This window comes from Capricornis sumatraensis, chromosome 1 (genome assembly GCF_032405125.1).
Source record: "Capricornis sumatraensis isolate serow.1 chromosome 1, serow.2, whole genome shotgun sequence".
NCBI lineage: Eukaryota > Metazoa > Chordata > Mammalia > Artiodactyla > Bovidae > Capricornis > Capricornis sumatraensis.
In genome coordinates this window covers 179,451,427-179,473,399 of record NC_091069.1, presented here as the reverse complement: position 1 = coordinate 179,473,399, position 21,973 = coordinate 179,451,427, and the positions used below count along the sequence as shown (strand labels likewise).

The following is a 21,973-nucleotide window of genomic DNA, read 5'->3' as shown; positions in this document are numbered from 1 at the left end:
CAATTTTACACAATTCTTAAGAAACATTTTAACACCTCTGAAATTGGCATGCATCTTACATGGTATTAATCACTTTAAATAACAGCAGTGCCTAGTTATGTAAAAACATTCCATAGATACTCTGTGGTAAGATCAGATATCAAAGCATCTGAGTCGAAAAAGCACGCTATTTACTATACAAACTGACTTATTTAGCCCACTTTTTAAGGGTCACATACAGAGCAATAAATCTACCGAAATCGGCTGGAGAAAAGCTTTAGAAAATATCAGAGATAATCAACTATACTTTGTTTTACTCTTTATAAAAGAAGTGGGCCTCTTTTAAGGAATTAAAGTTGATGAGTATTTACTGTGGGCTTTCAGAAGACGGCAGAGAACTTTGTCACTCATCCCCCCTTACCCCACCTTTCAAAATATTAACCAAACACAGGAAAAGAAATAACACTGTAAAAGTAAACAGAGTAGAACTGAAATACAATGATGGATACTGCAATAAGGAAACAGGAGCCCAGGATAAACACGAAAGGACACAGAGGAGAGGTGGGATCAAACTTATCAATCAGAATAGCTTGTCAAAGCAAAAGAAAAAAAAAGTCACAGAGGTCATACTCTATAGAGATATAAACTACATCCCTGAGAGGAGGAAGGGCTGCTAAAATGAGGGGCAGTATTCCTGGGTACTGCTTGTGCAAGCACTGTGGGAGAGAGTGGGAAAGCAACCAAAAGACTACTACTTCCCTCCTGAACTCAAGGCCTGCTGATGGGGCCCCACTACAACAGGCTCCCCCAGGCAGCCTTCCCACTCAGGGAAGACCCTTCCCAGGAAAACCAATATACCAACATACTTCTCAGGACAAACATACATATGGGCAAGGATAAAAACGTTGTTGCAGCACCTACCCAGAGTATCAAATCAAACCTTCACTCTCTTAAATATGAAAGTAGGATGAAGAAATATAGTGATAATCAACAGGAAGATGTCCATGACACCTCAATTTTTTTTAAAAGTATAAAGGAGAAGATTAAGTATAGGAAGGGAGAAAAAACTGAACCTAGAGAAAATGAAAAATTCAGAAGCAAGAAGGGAACTTTAAAAACAAACTGATACCTGTAAAACAAGAACTGGATGCTGGAAAATACTAACAACCAGAGCAAGCACTCGGAAATTAAAATAATCGATGACAAAACAAAGAAGTGAACAAACAGAAACCTCTCTGAGCATGTGTGTGTGCACATGTGTGTGTTGAGAAGGAGACAGAGAAAGGACACAGGAAGTAGAATGGGGGGCCTGAAGACACATGACCACTCTATACTTTTTCCCTATGGCCAACAAACTGAGTCACTGAGATCACCTTACTGCTTAGACCTACTGCCTCAAGATATGATCCTGCTTTCTCCCGTAAACATACAACAGGGCCCTGAGCCGGTCCAGGTCTTCCTCTATTAAAGGCTGTTTGAATGAATCAATTAAACTAAAACAGAATTTCTACACAACTGTAAATATTTCTCCGGTGACATATCTTTAGAAATTACATAGTTCTTTATATGAGACAGACCAAAATCAAAACAAGTTGAAGAAATAATTCTTCTGCAAGTTAATTTTTACTATTTTCCTGAAGTTAACTGTACTTTAAAACATTGAACTTACCCATCCGATGGCTTCAAACATTTTCAAATCAAGTGGATCTCCAGAAAGCACTCCTTCAATTTTTGTAAGTGAATGACAAGTAGCCATACAAGCAACAAACTGAGACTTTACCAACATCTCACTGCAAACCTTTTCTTCTGGCAAAAGAAAACTATATAGAAAACGCACTGAATTAGATTCATAAACCCCAAGACTGAAGAGAGTAGTTTAACAGAACTTCTCAGGTTTTACTATTTTTAAAAGTAGAAATTTAATGTTCTCATTTACGTACATATTGCATGTATTCATTTCATTATACATTCTGACATTCAAAAATATTTTCTTCCATGAAAATTATTATACATGAGAAAAATATAGTATTCTCTTAGATTCTAAATAACTAGACCAGATGTACTGGTACAGAAAATACTACTTACTCAATAATAATTAAAACGCTTGCCTATGGACATATGGGAAATTAGAACACACAAAAAAATCTCTTGCAAAAACATAAAATGACTGTGTAACACACTACCTTTCAAATACAAACCTGAGCTTGTAAGAAAGAAAGGGAAATTTTTAAGTGCCAAAAACAGGGAAAGGACAACCAAAGGGGTGTGACCTTAAACAGATGCTGTGACTATGGGGGGAGAAGGAAGAAGGGAGGGAAGCCCTCTCAGTACCCTTAAGGCCTTGGGTTTTAATAACCACACAAGAACAAGAGATAAAGCCCTGGGCACATGCAAAGTAGGAAGTTGGAACTGAGAGAATCCCTCTCACCAAGACGCTCTTGGAGAACTACAACCCTGGAAAAAGAAAAGATTCACCCACAGACTCAAATGCGTAAGTAAGAATAAGCTTATCCCTTTCCCCTCACCCAAAGTTCAAAAAAATAATTAATATCTGTGTAATATTTACTATGTATTGGGCACTATTCAAAGAACTTTAAATTTACTTGCCTCATCTCATCCTATACCATAGAAAGGTGTTTTATTATCACCATTTTATAGATGAGGAAACTGAAGCAGGAGGTTTTAAGCCACTTGCCATGCCACAGCACACAGGTGGCAAAACAAGGGTTCAAACACAAGAGGTCTGATGTCAGGGCCTGAACTCTAAACCATTAAGCTACTCAGGATGGCATCTCGGTTTGAATATATATGCTACTGTCCAGTCCAGAAATCCCCAAGTTATAAAAGTAACATTAAAGTTTGCCTGGTACCACTGACATTACTTTTGGCCAAAAAAAGGTCAAAACTCTCAGGAGAGGCACTCCCACAACACAGCTACAAAGGAGTCTCACAAAAAAACTCCACTAAGGATGAATCCATAATTTAAAAATGAACCAGGAAATAATTCTCATGCCTCAATAGACACAACAAAGACAGAATTAGAATCCCATAAACTGGAGATAATAGAATGGCGATCTGAAAGAATGCAAAGAAGGCATTTTAAAATTATAGACTTCGAAAAAGAACACGACACCATGGTGGGGAAAGGAGAGAGCCAGATTTGAAAAAAAACAAATGAAATTTATTATCCAGGATATGGTTAGGATTTCCAGATGGAGAGAAAGAATGGGGGGAAAGCCACAATGCGAATAAAAAGAAGCTGCACACTTTCCAGAATTTATGAAAAGAATGAATCTTTGGAATCAAGAAGCAGAATTAGTCCCACACAAACAAACAAAAATATCATGGTGAAACTGCAGAAATCAAGCATAAAGAAGTATTTTTTAAACAACAAAGGAGAAAAAAAATTACTAAAGAAGACTAAGACATCTACGAACATGGCAATTTAATCCACAGGAATGGGATATAAGAAACAATGGTTACCAAACCCATCCATCCACCTAGGTACATCTTAGCATGTAGACTGTATACAAAACCAAAATCATAAAAATCATAAAATGCTATATAACAAATGCATACAAAAAGGGAGGTAAAAGTAAAAGTAGTCTACAGTCTATAGGTTTTATGGAGTTAGAAACTAATAAAGACACCCATAGCATCTTCCCTGGTAGTCCAGGGTTAAGATTTCACTTTTCAATGCAGGAGGTATAGGTTCGATCCCTGTTCAGGAAGCTAAGAGCCAACATGCCTTGAGGCCAAAAACCACAACTTAGAACAGAAGCAATAACATCTTAAAAAAAGAAAAAAAAGACATTCATAGACTTTAGACTCTAAATATGAATATTAGTAACTTACGGACAAGTAATAAAGATTAGGATGTATAAATTCTGAAAAAATGAGAGAAATGTGAAAACTGTGTGTGGGAACTGGGGTAAGAGTCGGTGGTAGAAATAATTTCAAATAATCCGAAATCACAATAAATGTGAACACAATGGCAGAGAAAGAGTGAAAAGAGATGGAAAAAAAGATACATAGTTATATATATATATATATCAGGCAAGAGCAAGCTAGTATGTAAGCACACAAATATTTGATGAAACAGAATTAAAAGCAATGGGCATCATTAGGGATAAGTAAGTTCACAATGTGATATGCTATTTACCAAGATGTGCCAACTCTGACATTACATGAACCAAATAACAATCTCTCAAACTGTATACACCAAAATCCCATACTTTCAAGAGAGGAAAAAAAAAACCAGCAAAAACACAACTATAGTAGTAAAACTTGTAGGCATCAAAAGATAGCAATAAAGTAAAAAAATATAAAACAAGAGACTGGAGAAATATTTTCATAACGCAGAGCACTGAAAAAGATTATCACCCAGAAAATACAAAGGACTTCTAATAAATGAATAAGATAAAGACACACAACACCATTAAAAAAAAAGAATCAGGATATAAACTGACAATACACAGAATGCCAAATAATCCTCCTTCAAAAAATCTGAAAAAATGTTCAGCTTTATAAGTTATGAAGAAACTCCGAACAAAGCCACAATGAAATAACATTTCATAGCTAGTCATTTGGGAAAATTAGAAGTCTGGCAAAACCAAGTTTGGCAAGGATGCGGGGCAACAGGATCACCCAAACACTGAGGGAGAGTGAGTCTGCACCACCACTTAGAGAGTAAGCAGATGGTACCTACTAGAGCTGTGGCCATACATGTGTTGTACGATCCAGTACTGAAACTGTGAAGAAACTGGTTTACTCCAACTCAACCACATACTCACAGGAGTTGTAACCCTAAGAACTTTAATTGCAACACTGTTTATGAGTATGGAAGGAAAAATAAAGAAAAACTGAAACTGCCCTTGGGATGAAGAACAAATATTACGGTTTAGTCACACAATGGCATACTAAACAATAGTTAAGATTCATAATTTGGATCTATACATATCAACATGGAGCAATCTTGGAAACAATGTTATGAGGCCAAAAGGCGGCAAAAACACATACAGTGCATATCAGCCGTATATACTTATTTATGGACAGATCTCGTTTATGGGTAGATACACAGGAAGTAAACTATAAAAACATGCAAGGATAACAACACCACTTCAGAACAACAGCAAGGACAGACAAAGGGATAGGTAAGATGTCAGCAGTATCTGTAATGTTTTACATCTTTTTGCTTCAGAGATCTGAAACAAATATGGCAAAATGTCAACTGTTTAATCTCAGTAGTGGGTACAGAGCTGTCTGTCGTATTATTTTCTATGAGTCTGACTGTTTCATATATTAATATATTTATTAAAAATAAACTAATAAAAGACCCTGATGCTGGAAAAGACTGAGGGGAGGAGGAAAAGGGGACAACAGAAGATGAAATGGTTGGATGGCATCATTAACTCAATGCACATGAGTTTGAGCAAACCCCGGGAGACAGTGAAGGACAGGGGAGTCTGGCATGCTGCAGTTCATGGGGTCAAAAATAGTCAGACATGACTGAGTGACTGACAACAACAACAATAAATGGTCAAGTCTAGCTAATAATTACCGTGCATTCTCCACTCGTTGAATCCCCCAAAGATCTAAACCATCTTCAGTAAGGGTTCCAGTCTTCAAAAAAAAAAAAAGCACATATTTACAAAATCATGAAAAACTATGTCATGTCTACATAATAGAGTGCTATACAGACACAAAATGGGGAAGGAGATGAATAAGATCTGTGTGTGTGTGCTAACAGAGAATAACTTTCAAGACAAAATTGAGGAAAAGGGTGCAGAACACTCCCTTGGTACAGTTCCTCTGTGTGGGTGGGGTGGGGGGAGATATGTATAGAAATGTATACTGATGTGCTTGTGTTATTAAACAGTGGAACAATGCGCCACTCAACCTATCACAATAGATGCCAACACAGGAGGGAGAGATTAGGGCATATGGAGCCAAAACAGGGAAGAAGAACAAAGTTAAATGATATCAAGAGGTGTAATCAGCCAAATTCAGGAAATAAATAACCTGGGTTCTCCAATAAGATGACTGGAAAAGAACGGCGAGAAAAATAATGGTTACCGATTAACTGCAATCATTGCAATCTGTATTTGGATTACAACTGAAAACACAGACTGTAAAGCAGGGAAACCTGAATATGTACTGGATATTAGGTAATACAGAGGCTGCTAATTCTGTTAAGTGTAGTAGTAAGCAGTGATAATGGTAATGTGTTTTTAAAACATTATTTTATCTTCTAGAGCTACATACTGAAATATACGGATAAAGTAATATAATGTCTAATGCTGCCACCTTCAAAATGAGGGGACAATAAAGTTAAGACTGACAAAATGCTGGTTAACTGTTTAAGTAGGATAATGGGTAAATGAGTTTATTTCACTTACATCTTTTTTTCCACTTCTGGGTCTGCTTAAAAACTTTTTAAACATTTCCAAAAAAGATCAAACATAAAAAAAATTTTCTGAACAGACTAATTTAATATGAAACAGTCATTAAGTTATGACTTTCTTTTTTCTTAACAAAATACACCTCACTTTTTTTTTCTTGATAATAAAGATGATACACAAAAATCAAATATGTATCATATCAGTTACCCAAAAGAACCTGGTCAAGATTTAGTTCTCTGAACTTTAAGAAAAACTGATCCCACGTGAGGAAAGGAGAACCCTCTGTATTTCAAACAAGTAAAAAAATCTGTCATTTTCACATGAAATTATATAATCAGTGTCCTTTGTAATTTTATAACACATTCAATAAAATCATAGAGCAAACACTAAATGTATATACTTCATAGCAATAACATTCCAGAAAACATATCTGTATGAAGTCTATTCTGTTAAAAACATGAAAGAGCAAATAAATTTAACTACTACTACAAGGTATAATTCTAGAAGGACTGGTTAATTGCAGATGTGGGCAAATAAGCAATATCCAAAGTAATAAAAATTTTAAAAAATGAAAAAATAATATAAAAATGATACAGATGCCAAATAAGTTTAAGAAAAAGGAAAATTAGAAAAACATTTCTTTTAAAATGCGTGCAAATTAGTTGATAAAGAACACAGAAACCATTAATCTAAATACTTGAGCTTTACAAAACTACAGAGGGACCTTTAAGAATGATTATGAAACTGAACCAACCTTGTCAAAGCAAATAAGATTCAGCTGTCCACAGATGTTGATCCTCTGGGGACTGATGCAGAAAATCCCCACTTTCTTCAGTCTTCTTTGGGCATACACAATGCCAGCGGTCATTGCAGCAGGAAGCGCAGGCGGCACAGTGATTGTAATGATATCGAGAGACTCGATGATTATATCCCCAACTTCAACCTACAGTTAACATAAAAATAAATGTCAGACCCCGCTACTATTAAATATTTATTAATCCAATGAGTATTTCTTTAATTTTAATATATATTAAGCACATATATATTCATCTATTAATTATAATTTTTTTCCCCTTTAGAGATGCTGCAAAATAGAAAGCTCAATGAATCGTCAGTGGGCTGTGAAATGAGAGCTATTATTTTTTTAAATTCCTACTTTAATAGCCCCATATACTTCATACACTACATACTTCAAAGTAAACATTTTTAGATACTGACTCTTACTACTATCAGAGTCTTTACAAGGAACAGAAAAAAGAAATTTAACAAGGTCCCTTAGAAGTATCTTCAATTCAGTAATCACCAATAATTTTAATGCTGTATATACCAGAGGTTAAAAAAAGAAAAAAGAATAAAGCTTTTGGTGAGTATGTGATCACTTCTCCCGTAAGTCACAAGAAAGCAAATAAAAGACCATCTAAACCTGATAAAAACTTTCTGCTATGATGGTGATGTACATCTGTACTTTCTAACATTAACAGCTACAAGTCTCATATGGCTCCAAGTTAAATTAAGATTTCAATTTTCCAGTCTCGCTAGACACATCTCAAATCCTCAATAGCCATGTGATAATTAAGAATCAAACTCTATTAAGGGTTTCCCACATACATACCTCATTTAAAATGTTATTGATAATAGTGTAGATAAACCCAATTGCAGCCACACCCACTAGACACAGTAGAAATAAGTAGGCATCTCTGTAGAGTTTAAAATCAGTTGGTTTGGGATACAATATGGAGCGAACAAGCTGTCCTTTGGAAGTATTAAATCCTTTTTTAAAAAAAAGGAAAGAAGAAAATGATTCTATAGTAACTCTATAAGAAAATGATAATTATCTCTCAAAATAGAATCTCTCTTTAAACATGCTATAAGCATCAAATGTGCTAAACCATGCAAGAAAAGATTAAGTATTTTCTACCTGTTCTAACTACTATGGCTTTGACAAGTTCTCCAGTGTAGAAACGAGTCTGAATAACAGTTGTCCCACAAAACAAAGTATGTCGTCTATGTGTTTCTGGACTATATAATTCATCTCTCGTTCCTTTCATGTCCACCGAAGGATTTGGCAAATTAGTTTTTGTCACTGGAACACTTTCTCCTTTAAAAAAAATAATTCATAAACTAAAGCATAGAAATCAGTATCAAACACACAAATCTTGAGTTGTTACATTTACTAAATGTTAAATACTGTTGACAACAGTTATTAAAAGTTCTCAAATGTGAATAATACAGCTTAATCAATCAGCCTTTTGTCTTCCAATTTCCTTACCCAGAAATAGCACATCTTGTCTTCCACAGTATTTCTCGAAAGTCATCTGTGACGCAAAGGTAATCACTTGGAAATAATTACAGCAAGTTTCATAAGAAGACAAGGTTGTTGTCATTACCACAGCACCTGTTCTGTGATCACCACAGCACCCCTGAGAACTAACCTGGGAAGCACTCTGCAATCCCAAGAACACACAGCATGTGAAGATCCAGTCCTAACCTCCCTCACCTTTCAGGGATGTTTATGTGCATGAATGTGTTTTAAGACAGACTCTCAATAGTTCAAAAATGTATTATATAAGAATCACTTTCTTGCCAGATTGACTATGACAATTAAAAGAGTCATATGATAAAAAGGTATACAGCTCCACCTGTAGATTCTGAATTTCCAAAGGGAAGTTATTTTGAAGTCTATTTCTCCCCCAATTTAACAAAAATATCAACTCTCTTATTCCTACACTTTGCACATCAAAGTGAACAGCAATAAATATGCTGTGGGGAAAGAACTTTTTTCCTAGTCCCTTCCCATAAAGCATTTCCTCCTGTCAGAAGAATGCACAGAAGCTGGACAAGAGATGTGAGCACCAGCATTATACTTTAGTATTACAGCTGAGTATAATGCAGGATTTGGTTCCCTCAAAAATAGAAAACTTCAATATCTATTACATGACGTTTGTGAGTAAAGGATACAAACTGCATAGTTAATGCTGATACAAGCTTAATCAGTAACTACTTAGTCCTAATATCATTATAAGCAACTCAGCTGGTTTTTACTCATTTAATTTAGTTTACCTGTTAACATGCTTTCATTTACAATGCAAGTACCATTAATAAGCACTGCATCACAAGGCATGACTGTCCCATTTAATGGAATGACCATGACATCTCCCGGCACAAGGTCTGTAGAAAAGATCTCTTCTATTTCTGAATTTAAGGAAAGAAAAAGAAAGAAAGGTCTGAAAAGAGTATTCTTTAACTTGTAATAAAAATACAACAAACTAAAGATCTATCCAAAGGTCACCTGATCTCAGTAAGACATTAAAAATATAATGGAGTTAAATAAGAAAATTCCAATAGATGAGGAATACTGACAAATAAAATTATTATTCCTTAAGCTAACAGAGCACAGTGTCTATAATGTGTCAGCTAGTTTGTCCCAGGATAGTATGCCAAGTGCACACAGTTAATGCCAAGCCCCCTCTAAACTAACAGATGGGTGGATTTCAATAGCGGATGGTCAACCTTAACTATCAGCCCTGTGAGCTAAACAGGCAGTAAGTCCACCCAGGACACCCCCCTGCAACAGGTACACAATCTCAGATTTCTATAATCCCTTGGAAACAGAGAAAAGCACTGAAATTTTAACACTTTCTTTTCTAACAGCATTCTTTTCCTTATGGCTACTATTTATAATCTATATTGTTTGTCTTCTCAATATTCCTAAAATAGTTTCAAAATCTTAGATATTATTTCAAATAAATGTATAAAACTATCATATATAGTTCATTATTTCCTTAGAAATTTATGTATTATATTCAAGTTAGTTAAACACTTCTTTCAAGATCTTCTCAAGTAAAAGGTAGCCTTATATTTGGGCATTCTTTTTTCCCCTACCCCTAGATTTTATTAAACTATGCTTAGAAGAGACTTACACTAGTTTCTAGGCAAAGATGGATGAAGAGAAAACTACTGTTTGTGATATTGGCCCTTAGGACAAATATTCTTTTCTTTCTTAAAAAAAAAAAAAAAAGGTATAAGTAGTTTACTAAGCTAAGAGCAAAGAATTCTAAAGTTATTTAGCATGTATTAAGTATAATACTCTTCATTTCTTAATATGATCCTTTATTTTAAAAACTTGACTCAATACCCTCATGCCACTTGAAATTCTAACCCTTAAGTATATGGGGAATCTAAGTATCAATGATCTGTTGGACTATTCAGCGGGTAAGGAAGAAATACATTGAGAGATGCCCAGCATCTTTGGCAACGGCAGAGTGGGAAGGGGAGGAACACCAATAAACCACACATCTTAAGACTGCACCTAGGAAAGGTGATATTATCAGCTAAAGTAGCAAGTGACCAAGAAGCACAAAGAAGAAAACAACCTGCTGGCTAACTTGGGTTCACACTTGGATGTGGGATACCAAGTCGAAGAGAATGCACACTGATTTGGTTTTCCTGATAAATTAAAGAGGCTGCTGTCTCCAAGACCCATGATGCTGAGCTGCCTCCCCTGTATCCTTAACCTCTTCCATATCTCACCGGACAAACCAATGTGTCCAAAACATTATCCTTCCCTACAATTCTGCTTCTTCTCAGTGTTCCCTATTTAATTAAATGACACCAACATCCATCCCCCGCCAGCCTGACACCACTCTATTATCAAATCTTGTTCAATGCCCACATTTAAGTATCTTTCAAAGCCATCTCTCCACCCTCCATCTCCACAACCCTCACACTGATTCATTTCATGCCTTCAATATTACTTCCTTCTAAATAAGTTTAAACATGCAATCAGAAGGATTTTTTCAAATAGGCAAATATGATCATATCACTCTCCTGCTTAAAACCCTTCAATGTCTTTCCACTGCCTTTTGGGAGAGTCCAAATTCCTTCACAAGCCTTAAAAAACTGTCTACCCTCTAATTGCTGCATCTGCCACACTGAATTTCTTCCAGTTATTGCAATGAACAAATGAACTCTCTTTAATTTCCAGGTCTTTGGGCACTAGAACCCTCTTATTTCCCTCTCTCAGTTCAGTTCAGTTCAGTCGCTCAGTCGTGTCTGACTCTTTGTGACCCCATGAATTGCAGCACGCCAGGCCTCCCTGTCCATCACCAACTCCCGAAATCCACTTAAACTCAAGTCCATTGAGTCAGTGATGCCATCCAGCCATCTCATCCTCTGTCGTCCCCTTCTCCTCCTGCCCCCAATCCCTCCCAGCATCAAAGTCTTTTCCAATAAGTCAACTCTTTGCATGAGGTGGCCAAAGTACTGGAGTTTCAGCTTTAGCATCATTCCTTCCAAAGACCACCCAGGGCTGATCTCCTTTAGAATGGACTGGTTGGATCTCCTTGCAGTCCAAGGGACTCTCAAGAGTTTTCTCCAACACCACAGTTCAAAAGCATCAATTCTTCGGCGGTCAGCTTTCTTCACAGTCCAACTCTCACATCACCCCTGCCCTGTCACTTTCTCACCTATACTTTACCTGGCTAATCCAATCATTTAAAATATACCTGTTCAAAGCAGCCATCCTATATTACAAAGATGTCTATATAGAAGACACCTGTATTAAATGAACTCTAAGTTCCCTGAACTCTCCCTATCATTTATCACACTTCATTGTTCTGTTTATCATCTGTCTTTCCAACTGGACTGAAGTTCAATGATGGCAAGGACTATGGCCATCCTGAGAGCCTAGTACAGTGGCTGACACATTACAGAAAAAAAAAATTTCACATAAATGAATGAACTTGATACAGAGACATGACTATAAATCCAAACACACATTTCTGTTTCTTATGGAACTACGTGTATATGCATAATATACTGGGCTTGCTTCACACATTAGTGCACAGTGGCTATCTTTTTCTATTTACTTTTCTAAGAGTAAACTGAAGTACTTACCTTGATTTACTCTGCAAACTGAAACTCTCACAGTACTGTGAGCCGCCACCATGTCATGTAACATAATATATTGCTGAATCAGAGGAAAAAAATTTTGAACTCATTAATATAAACTCACTCTTCAATCTACTAGAAAGCAAGGGTAATATAAACTAAGATAAGCTAATATATAGTGGTAAAGAACCCGCCTGCAATGCAGGAGATCCAAGACTCGGGTTCGATACCTGGGTCAGGAACACCCCCTGGAGGAGGAAATGGCAACCCATTCCAGTATTCTTGCCTAGATGATCCCATGGACAGGAGTCTGGTGGGCTACAGTCCATGGGGCGCAAAGAGTCAGACATGACTGAAATGACTTAGCACACAAGCTAATAATAAACACATATTACTCTACCTTTAAAAAAGTCAAGACCAAAAGATTCAACGATCAATGTTTCAGCCCCAAACAAAATAAGAAGCACTTTAACATGACAGCCCTAAAAACAGGAGATTCAGCCCTCCAGTATTCCAGTCTAAGATAAGCAACTAGAGACCCCTACAGTCCCAAAGCAATCAAGTGATACTCTGACTTTAAAAAGCATCTGCCTTCCCCCACCTCAAAAAGAGGGCAAAGGAGTACATATTCACGTAACTAAAAGAAAAACTGTATCAAGAACGTGCTTTATACCAAATATCATTCTGCACACCTTATGTGTTATTACAAAGTACAAATACAGTTGTGAAAACCCTAATAAATTGGACTCACCTTTCTAATGGCATACAGGGAGCTTATAATTGATACTACAGACATAATCACAATGGCTATAGCATAGTAATAGTATTCATCTGTGCACCAGAGTATAACACTGAACAACTGGAAAATGTAAAATGGGTTGAGAACCTAAAAAACAAAATTTTTAAGTCAAATTGAATGAGATATTTAAAACCATACAGATTTAAGAAATCACTAACAAGATATTACCCTATAGTACCCTAGGGCAACATGTAATTAACTACCCAAAGAGTAGAGCAAGATACTACCTTTTTAGAAGAGAATCATCAAACTACTAAAATTTGACTAAATAAGCTTAACTGAAATTGAGAGCATCCAGTTAGATTGATACCAAACCCAAATACAGATTCAGCTAGAAACAGCTAAAATGTGTAAATGTAGCTGTTCTTCACTTTGCCTTAGCAATAAAACACATTTACTTTCAATAATTACTGTGCTGCCAAAGAGTACAAAACGTTTAACCAAATGGAACATTTACTTATTATGAACCTGAAACATCAATTTACTTATAAGTCGAAAGTTCACTGAAGTCCAAAGAGAAGGCAAATATGAGATAAGTTACAATGCTTTGCTTTCTCTAAGGAAATAAATGAGGATTAAAACCTGAATGGAAAAAAAAAGATAAGGAGTCCTGCTAAGCACAAGAAGCAGAAAAGACCTACAAAAATAAAACCCAAAACAATTAGTGACAGAATCACCAACAGTGATAATTACCTTAAATATAAATGGATTAAATGCACCAACCAAAAAACGTAGGCTGGCTGGGTGGATGAAAGCATGTGCATGTGTGCACTTCCACACTATTATTTTAGTGACTTAAAAAAAAAATTTGAATGAGGTTTGAAATTTCTAATCCAATTCTGAGAACATAAATACTAAAAAAAAAACAAAAAACCAGGAAATTAACATGTGATACAGTATTATTAACAAAAGCACAGATTTTGTTCAAATTTCACAAAATTTTGTTACTGTCCATTCTTCTGTTTTCATACCTTATTCAAGACTCCATATTGTTTTTAGTTGCACTAAGCAGCTTCAGTTGCATGCAATGAATTCTGATAAATTCTCTTTTCATTTTTATTCTATTACAAATATTTTCTAATTTTCTTTGTTATGGCTTCTTACATACACCCATCATTTAAACATGGATGTTCAATTTCCAAATACATGAGACCTTTAAAGTATCTTTGATATTAATTTCTCATTTAAATCCTTTCTTCTCTGCAATCACCTTCTGAGTTTTTTCAGTCTTTCAACTTTATTGAGGCTTTTGATTTAGTCAAAGATCTCTAACGGTAAATGTCACATAGCAATTGAAACTATGTGTGTTATTTTCAAGTATATTTTGATACTGATTTCTAACATAATTCCACAGTGATAAAGAGAACAGACTGTGTGATTTCAATACCTTTAGACCATGAAATTTTTCCACCTTGTTTTATGTCCCTGGATATGTTCCAGTGTCTTCTGGCTTACAGTCTGTGGGAACTCATATAGAATTTGTATTCTGCTGTTATGTGAGAATTATATGAATCTTAACTATTACTATGTTGAACTGGTTCACACTGCTTTTTAGGTCTACTACATCTTTCTACTTTTCTGTCTATTTATTCTATTAATTTTTGAGAGTTTGATATTGAAACTCCAATTAAAAACCTTAATTTACTTAAAAAAAGAATTATAATGTATAGTGGAACTATATCTAACCTTCTACATTTTCCAAGTCTCCTATAAATGTGTTACCATTCTTCCATAATCTAAAAAAATTTAAAAGATGTTTGCATTTGATTTGGCCAATAAAAAACCAACTGGCGGGTTTACTTCAAAAAAAAAAGAAGTCCTGCTAAAGACTTTGACTACCCAAATTTTATAGTATTTTTATCAATTTCATTAATAATCTCCAATATCTTAAAATTGATGTTTCTGTATTTTTCAAAACACTTTTACATACATAATCCTATTTTACTTCAAAATCAAATGAGGCCATTAAAGGATTTACTACAATTTTACCAATACAAGAGCAGCAGAGAGAAAGGTCTTCTAATGATCAGAGCTAGTTACTGATGGAGTCATGTTACAAGCCAGTCTTTCTAATTCCGACTCCTTACATGTTGCTGTGCTCTAAAGCTCCATTACATAGCTACTCTCAAGAAATGATGGAAGGCAATCTAACTTCTACTCAAAGTATTGACCCACTACAGCTAATTCTGATCTTTAGCCCAAAATCAGAAAGAAGCCTGGAGAGCCTAACCCTCCTAGGCAAAGCCACTTTCTTTCTTTACAGGCCGCAACACTTTACTTATGCCTCCTCTATGGCTCTTACAAACTGAAGTCACTACAGTAACTACTGACATGTATTCCCCCTAGGCTAAAGTGCGAATTCTTCACTGTCACTCATCATGTTATGTTTTTACTGCAAACATCTGGCATGATGCCTAGTCACTAAGAGTGTACCACATGAAGAAAACATGATGAATTATTTTTAAAATCGGGGGGTAGGGGGGAAGACAGAGGTACACATCTGCAAAATAGGCCAAGGTTTAGATGCACAACTTCATGAGAATAAGAAGAAAATCTACAGACAAGAAAAGCAAAAAAATCAGACAAAATAAAAAAGTAATCATGCCCCCCAAATTACTAATCTACTGGAGAAAGATCTTTCTGACCTTCCAAGGAAAATAATAAGCAAAGATAAGTTAGGAAACAAACAAGAATATCTTATTACTTAAATCCTGGCTCTTTTCAATTGACAAACCTATTGATCACAAATGTTAAGACAGGTACAATTGTCTTACCTCTTTAACCAGGAGCTTAAAAACTGAAGGCACTTTCACAGCAATTTCATTTACTCCATAAAGCAATTTTCTATAACAGGAAAATATAATAACAATAATATTACATTATACTGTATTATAATAGTACAATTTACAGAAGGCACTGCATTAGATAAGGCTCAAAACACCAACTGCTCCTAAATTCTGGAACTTAAACATTCGTTTTTCTAAACAGTTGTCTTCTACAATTTAAATTCTCTATCTACAGTATTTAAATCAATATAGTCAATATTGGATAACTACACTGTTATTATTTTATCTTTTGTGTGACAAGTACCTCTCCCACTAATCTACAATAAACCGTATCAGCAAAAGATTTTCTTTTCCACCCATAAACACAATACAGCGCAACAATTCTGAAATGCAATGAATTTTTTCAAGAGACTACATAAGTAATTTGAGGTGTCCTATACTATTTTTCTAATAAGAATATTGCACTAAAAACGTTTATTTCAAAACAGTATAACATTTTGCACCGTTTTTTTAATGCTTAAGCAAGGTTGCTTAAAATCTTCCACTTAAGTTCCTTATAATAGCACTTTCTAGATGATAAATTAATTCTCGTGTTCTATGAAGCGTAAGTCTGACTGAATGAATTTATACTGCAACCCTTTAAAAGAACATGCTACAGGAGTACAAGAAAATTCCTAATTTGAAAATGGCATTATCTTTACAGTACATGATACACTAGTATACTTTTATACCTTAGCAAAGAATAACACTATGAAAAAGATATTGTCTCTCAATTTACAAATTTTCATTTTAGTAAATCTGAGCTCATGCTTACAAGTCCCAATATTTCAGTAAATCAAAGACGCTATCAATTGTAAGACATTCCATGATTTTATGCACTATCAAGAAAGATTAAAATGCTGTCAAGTAAAGGGTGACACTTCACCCACTGTATGACACACCCTCCTTATAGAGATGTTAAAACGTAGGAAAGTGTGCACCTTAGAAATGATGAAATACAGTATATTTTCAGGGATATTCATTTCAAAATCGGCTTCAACACTTTTACAATTCTTAAACTGAAGAGTCTCACCCAAATAAAATATCAATAAGCTGTCAAATACTATGTTATAATATTTAAATAATTGTTAACATTAAAACTATATGGTAAAAGGGTAAACTATATATACTACTTTATTTCGGAATTTTGATAATAGATCTAACTTTAGTTGGATAAAGATTACCTGTAGGCATGCATCCCCTTTGTCAGTCCTGCACTATGCTTTTCATAAATTGACGTACAAGAAACACCTTCATCCAGTCCCCTAAATAAATCCAAAGTTTTTACTTTAAACAAAGTTTAAAATATCCAAATTTCTTAATGCCTTAATCAGAAATTTTTCTCTATTTCTGATTTTAAAGTGTGATTTCCTTAAAAATAGAAACCCCTAACAAAAACTGAGACAACGGATGATAATTTTTAAATCTTTACTTCCTAAGATAAACAGTAATAAAAGGCCTAAATCTCAAATGTGGCAACTTCTAAGCTATACAATGTATCTATCATGGGATAAGATTATATAACTATATTATTATCCTTTAAGTCTGTGCCAAAGCTGTAACAGTTAATAACCAAAAATATTAAAGGTAAAGTACGACTAACTTGAGTGTTTCAAACTTTACTTTTTATCGAGTTTCCCTTCTTAAATGTTGAAGCTTCACACTACTAAGTCCTACTCAGTTATTCTTCTTTCTACAAAAAGCATCAAGCTGAATTCTTCTCTCATCTAAGGAGAAGTGAAAAATCCGTCTAAGTCACAGGCAATGTCTAAAATCTGTAATGATTAAAACTGGGATTCGACTAACATACCTGCTTTCCTCTCAAGGCTTATTTTAACTGAGATACTATTCCCAAAAACTCTCTAGAGAATCTAACACATCATTTAACTCCAATCTTTTTCTACTTTTTCCAAAAGAAAAAACTAAGCTCCCTAATTAACTGCTATCATTGGAATAAGTTTAAATCCTACAAGTTGCTATGGTTGGAAAAGGCTACATAGCAAACATGTTTGCTATTTTCCCCCAGGGCACTCCCAGTCAAAAATTTTTTAAGAACAAAATGACAGTTCACTGTCAGTATTCTCTAAAAAACAAGCAATGGTTCTTAACTAGAAATGGTCTTCACAACTAGGCAGGTGGAACTCCTCTGCTCCATTCCGTAATATTCCAATTCTTCAGGAATATTAGCAATATTCTTTAGAATTATCTAATTCTTTAGGAAATGTCTTAGGGAAGAAGTCCAAGCATAAATATTTTAAATGTTCATAAGGTGATTCTCTTTTTACTGCTAATATTAAGAATTCCTTTGCCACTCTCAAGCAAGGATACTTAATGGGTATTTACGATAATCACTTTAACAGCAATAAAAATAGAATCCTAAAGGAGTTCCCTAGTGGCCTAATGGTTAGGGTTTGGGGCTTTCACTGCTATGACACAGGTTCAATCCTTGGTAAGGGAGGTGAGACCCCACAAGTTGTATGGTGCAACCAAAAATAAATAAAATCCTAGTAAATTCAGTCCTGATGTAACCTGAAGTTTTCATAAAAATCAAATTTTAAGGAATTATTCCAATTTATCCTACCCAAGGCTTAACACATTTGACCATGTCCCATCTTTATCCACATATGAAAGTTAAATTTAATGTTTGTCTATCACTCCATCCCTCAAGTACTGAATACAAATGGATGAAGCCATCAGCAAATTTAGAGGTGATAATTCAGATACTCTGGCAGGCTAAGAGGTATACTCAAAATTTACTCTGAGATGAATCCTCCAAAAGAAAAAGACTCGGACTGGATTTTGGGAGCATGGTGCTTCTAACTTTTGTGTCAATTTTGCCAGGATACAACTTGCAGATGGGGTTTATTCTAAACTGGTTACTGAATATTACTGAGTATTCAAATACCACCAGGGAGTTAATAAGTGAAGGGAAATCTTCCATCTTATATAACACTAAAATGAATTATTTTCTATCTAAAACATAATCAAGACCCTCATACAATCCAAACAAAAGAAGAATACTTACTTTAAGAAATCAAAATTGTGAAGGGTATCATTCCAGAAGTATTTCATACTATGGTGGGTGAAATAGCGAATCTGTAGAACATATAAAAAGGTTACATCAAAAAGCATTATCATCACTTGTTAATAATTAAGTTTACTAACACAAATTTAGCATATAACTATTAAAATTAAAGCAATCACATGTGACATAATCCATTTCTTCTAGTAAATATTTAAACTGTTTACATATAGTGATAAACAGGTATTTTATATGCATACAGTTTTATCTTAAAAATAAGTACGAAATTATAGACTACCGTAGCATAAAATGTAACAATTCCAGTTTTTAAAGAAACATTGAGAATAAGATCACAATACCTGTTGTGATTGAGGCTGTGAGTATTTATTCATCTCAAGCCTATTCTCTTCAGCCAGATTTTCAGTTAAGTGAACTGCATGGCCATTTGAAACTTTATTAATCAGAGATTTTGAACTTGAAAATGGGGGAGTTTCTAGAGAAAGGAAGCGAATTTTTGCACAAAACCACGTTCTGAATTCATCCTTCAAAGAGAAAGGAATAAGGGTAAAGAGTCAATTATATATTATATAACCATATATAGTTTCCATTTTTTACATGATATATTATTAATACTAATCTTGAAATGAGAAAGTGTCACTTTCTCCTCACTAAATGTTAAACCATTTCATGAAGATGCATAAATTCAAACATAAAGTGTTCTTGATCGCTTACCATTTTATATACGTCATTCTTTACTGATAGAGGATCTCATAAAAGATTATGAGTAATTTCTTGATTTAATCCATCTACATACTGAGACTAGGTATTAAAGCCTCTTATAAAATGCTTCCAAGTAGGATTACAAAACAAAACCTGGGGAGCAGCAGCACTGCATAATAGAAGGGATCTGGGATACAGTCGTTTTGGGTAACCTTGACAGACCAGCCATCTATCTAATCTCTCAGTGCATCAAGAGCTATAAAAAAGGGTAGATTTGAGTGGCTCAGACAGTAACGAATCTGCGTGCAATGCAGGAGAGCTAGGTTCCATTCCTGGGTCGGGAAGATCTCCTGGAGAAGGGAATGGCTACCCACCCAGTATCCTTGCCTGAAGAAGCCCACGGGCAGAGGAGAGCCTAGTGGACCACAGTTCATGGGTTCACGAGGGGTCAGACATGACTGAGTGACTAACACTGTCGCTTTTTTTTTTTTCACTTTCAAGATTCCTTTGAACTCAGATCACTGGGATATTAGTCACTTGGAACACAGATGCTTTAGAAATACCAGGATTAGTATTTCTCATTGTATCCTAGCAATGATGTTCTCATCATATTTTATTTTGAACAGAATACACATAAACACATCATTTTACCCCACAAATAATCCACTACAAGTAATCATGTGGACTTACAGTAGTCCTCAGCAGCACCACTTCACAGTCTTTGATTGCAGCTCTCACACAGGTCACCTTTACCCGCCACTCGGGCATCCAATAGAGGAGCAGGAGAAGAAAGCCGCCGGTACACACCACTCCAAGAGAAACAATGGCAAGCTTCCAGCGACACAAATTATAACCATAAATCTCCTGCATGGACACAGTGATTAATAATCACATATCAAATGTTATGAGAGTTCAATGTAAACAACCCTATCTTTCCCCTACATACACCACCAAGAAAGAGTTGGAGTTTTACTAAGCTGATTTTAAACTTTCTTATAAAGGAAAAATTAGAAATTTTGCATTTAGGACTATATATAAGCATCAGCTAACATAACTTCTTAAGTTATATCAAATGAAAAAACATTTTCCTCTGAGTTTTAACAGTTCACAAGTGAAACAGGAAGCACACTAGAACCATACAAGAACCATACTACTACCAGAGGTACTACATAATCCCACTTCAAAAACACAGCCAGAAGGGAAAAAACCACATTGACTTAGCTGCTATTTTACTGTATTTTATTTTAGTATTTTTTTAAATGTACTTTTCTACTTCCCTAGAAAAATAAACTCACACTTCACAAGTAAATTGTAAAAGCTGGTTACCATTTCATCTTCCTGACCCTGGTTGATAATCTTTCTTTCTTCTTTGTCCATATCTACAGTGGTTAGAAAGGTCGTGTGCTTCCGAACAATTAAAGATAACTGAGGAAAAGAGGAACAAACATCTTAGTAGATTATAGTATCTTATAGTAACTGCATACTATCAGACTTCTTGTTTGGATAAAAGTTTAACTGATATTTAAGTAATCACTAACGTGCTAACTGATTCTCGTAACATTTTCATTGGGGTGCCAATTCTTGAAACTGAATGACTTACTACTATCATAAAACTTGATATATTTCACTAATTAATTTATACTAGCACTAGCCTTGCTGCAAAGTCATTTAAATTCTAAGACAAATTACAGAATTTTCCTTTTTCACTCTCCAGACTCATCTACTGAGCACCTACCACATGTATGGCAATCCCTGGCCAAGGGTCAATCTCTAATGCACGTGGACCCCTACTGGAGACCACCCTGATTCCAGGTCCACTGAGTAATCTTATTGTTCCTGACTACCATGATGCTCATTTCTAGGAGAAACTTTATTGAGCTCATTGACAAAAAAATATCTCCTGTATTAAGAAACAGATTAAATTCAAACATTAAAGAGAGCTGCAAAATGTAAAACAATGCAGGTTTTCTTGCCTTTTTTTTTGGATTCTGGAAAATATATATATTTATTTGGGAAAATGTACTTATCTATTACTGCTTTAGTAAGTTAATGTTTTTAAAGCTCTATGTGGCAATAACAGATAAAACCCACATAAACAAAATCTTCTTAGAGTTCACAGTAATTTTCAAGAATGTAAAAAGGTCTGAGCCCTGAGGTGGATGAATTTGAGAGCCACTGCTTTAGATGTGGTTGACCTCTGCAGAACACAGTGCAAATGTTACCTCCCTCATTCCAGATGCCATGCCTCCACTCATCTACCTGGTGGACAGCACAATCCTGACACGTGGCTGGTACTCAAAAAATACTTCCTGAGTGACCTGATAAAGAATTTAGCTAT

At 35.1% G+C, this 21,973-nt stretch overlaps 1 protein-coding gene across 3 annotated transcripts in view; it reads right to left on the bottom strand.

The window, feature by feature from the left end:
• ATP13A3 (ATPase 13A3) overlaps positions 1-21,012 on the bottom strand; it is a 63,502-nt gene extending 42,490 nt beyond the window's left edge. For 2 of the 3 annotated variants that reach the window (XM_068981456.1, XM_068981470.1), the window contains exons 1-14: positions 20,962-21,012; positions 20,326-20,499; positions 19,275-19,457; positions 18,919-18,989; positions 17,078-17,158; positions 15,843-15,912; positions 13,021-13,155; positions 12,276-12,348; positions 9,441-9,572; positions 8,299-8,478; positions 7,993-8,150; positions 7,135-7,323; positions 5,540-5,601; positions 1,649-1,799 (exon numbers count right to left, since the gene is read on the bottom strand). In XM_068981456.1, the coding sequence (XP_068837557.1) occupies positions 1,649-1,799; positions 5,540-5,601; positions 7,135-7,323; positions 7,993-8,150; positions 8,299-8,478; positions 9,441-9,572; positions 12,276-12,348; positions 13,021-13,155; positions 15,843-15,912; positions 17,078-17,158; positions 18,919-18,989; positions 19,275-19,457; positions 20,326-20,499; positions 20,962-21,012 (1,710 nt within the window). The remainder of the gene's footprint in view (positions 1-1,648; positions 1,800-5,539; positions 5,602-7,134; positions 7,324-7,992; positions 8,151-8,298; positions 8,479-9,440; positions 9,573-12,275; positions 12,349-13,020; positions 13,156-15,842; positions 15,913-17,077; positions 17,159-18,918; positions 18,990-19,274; positions 19,458-20,325; positions 20,500-20,961) is intronic. The other variant, XM_068981463.1, reaches the window with a different exon arrangement.
• Between the last annotated feature and the right edge of the window lie 961 nt (positions 21,013-21,973).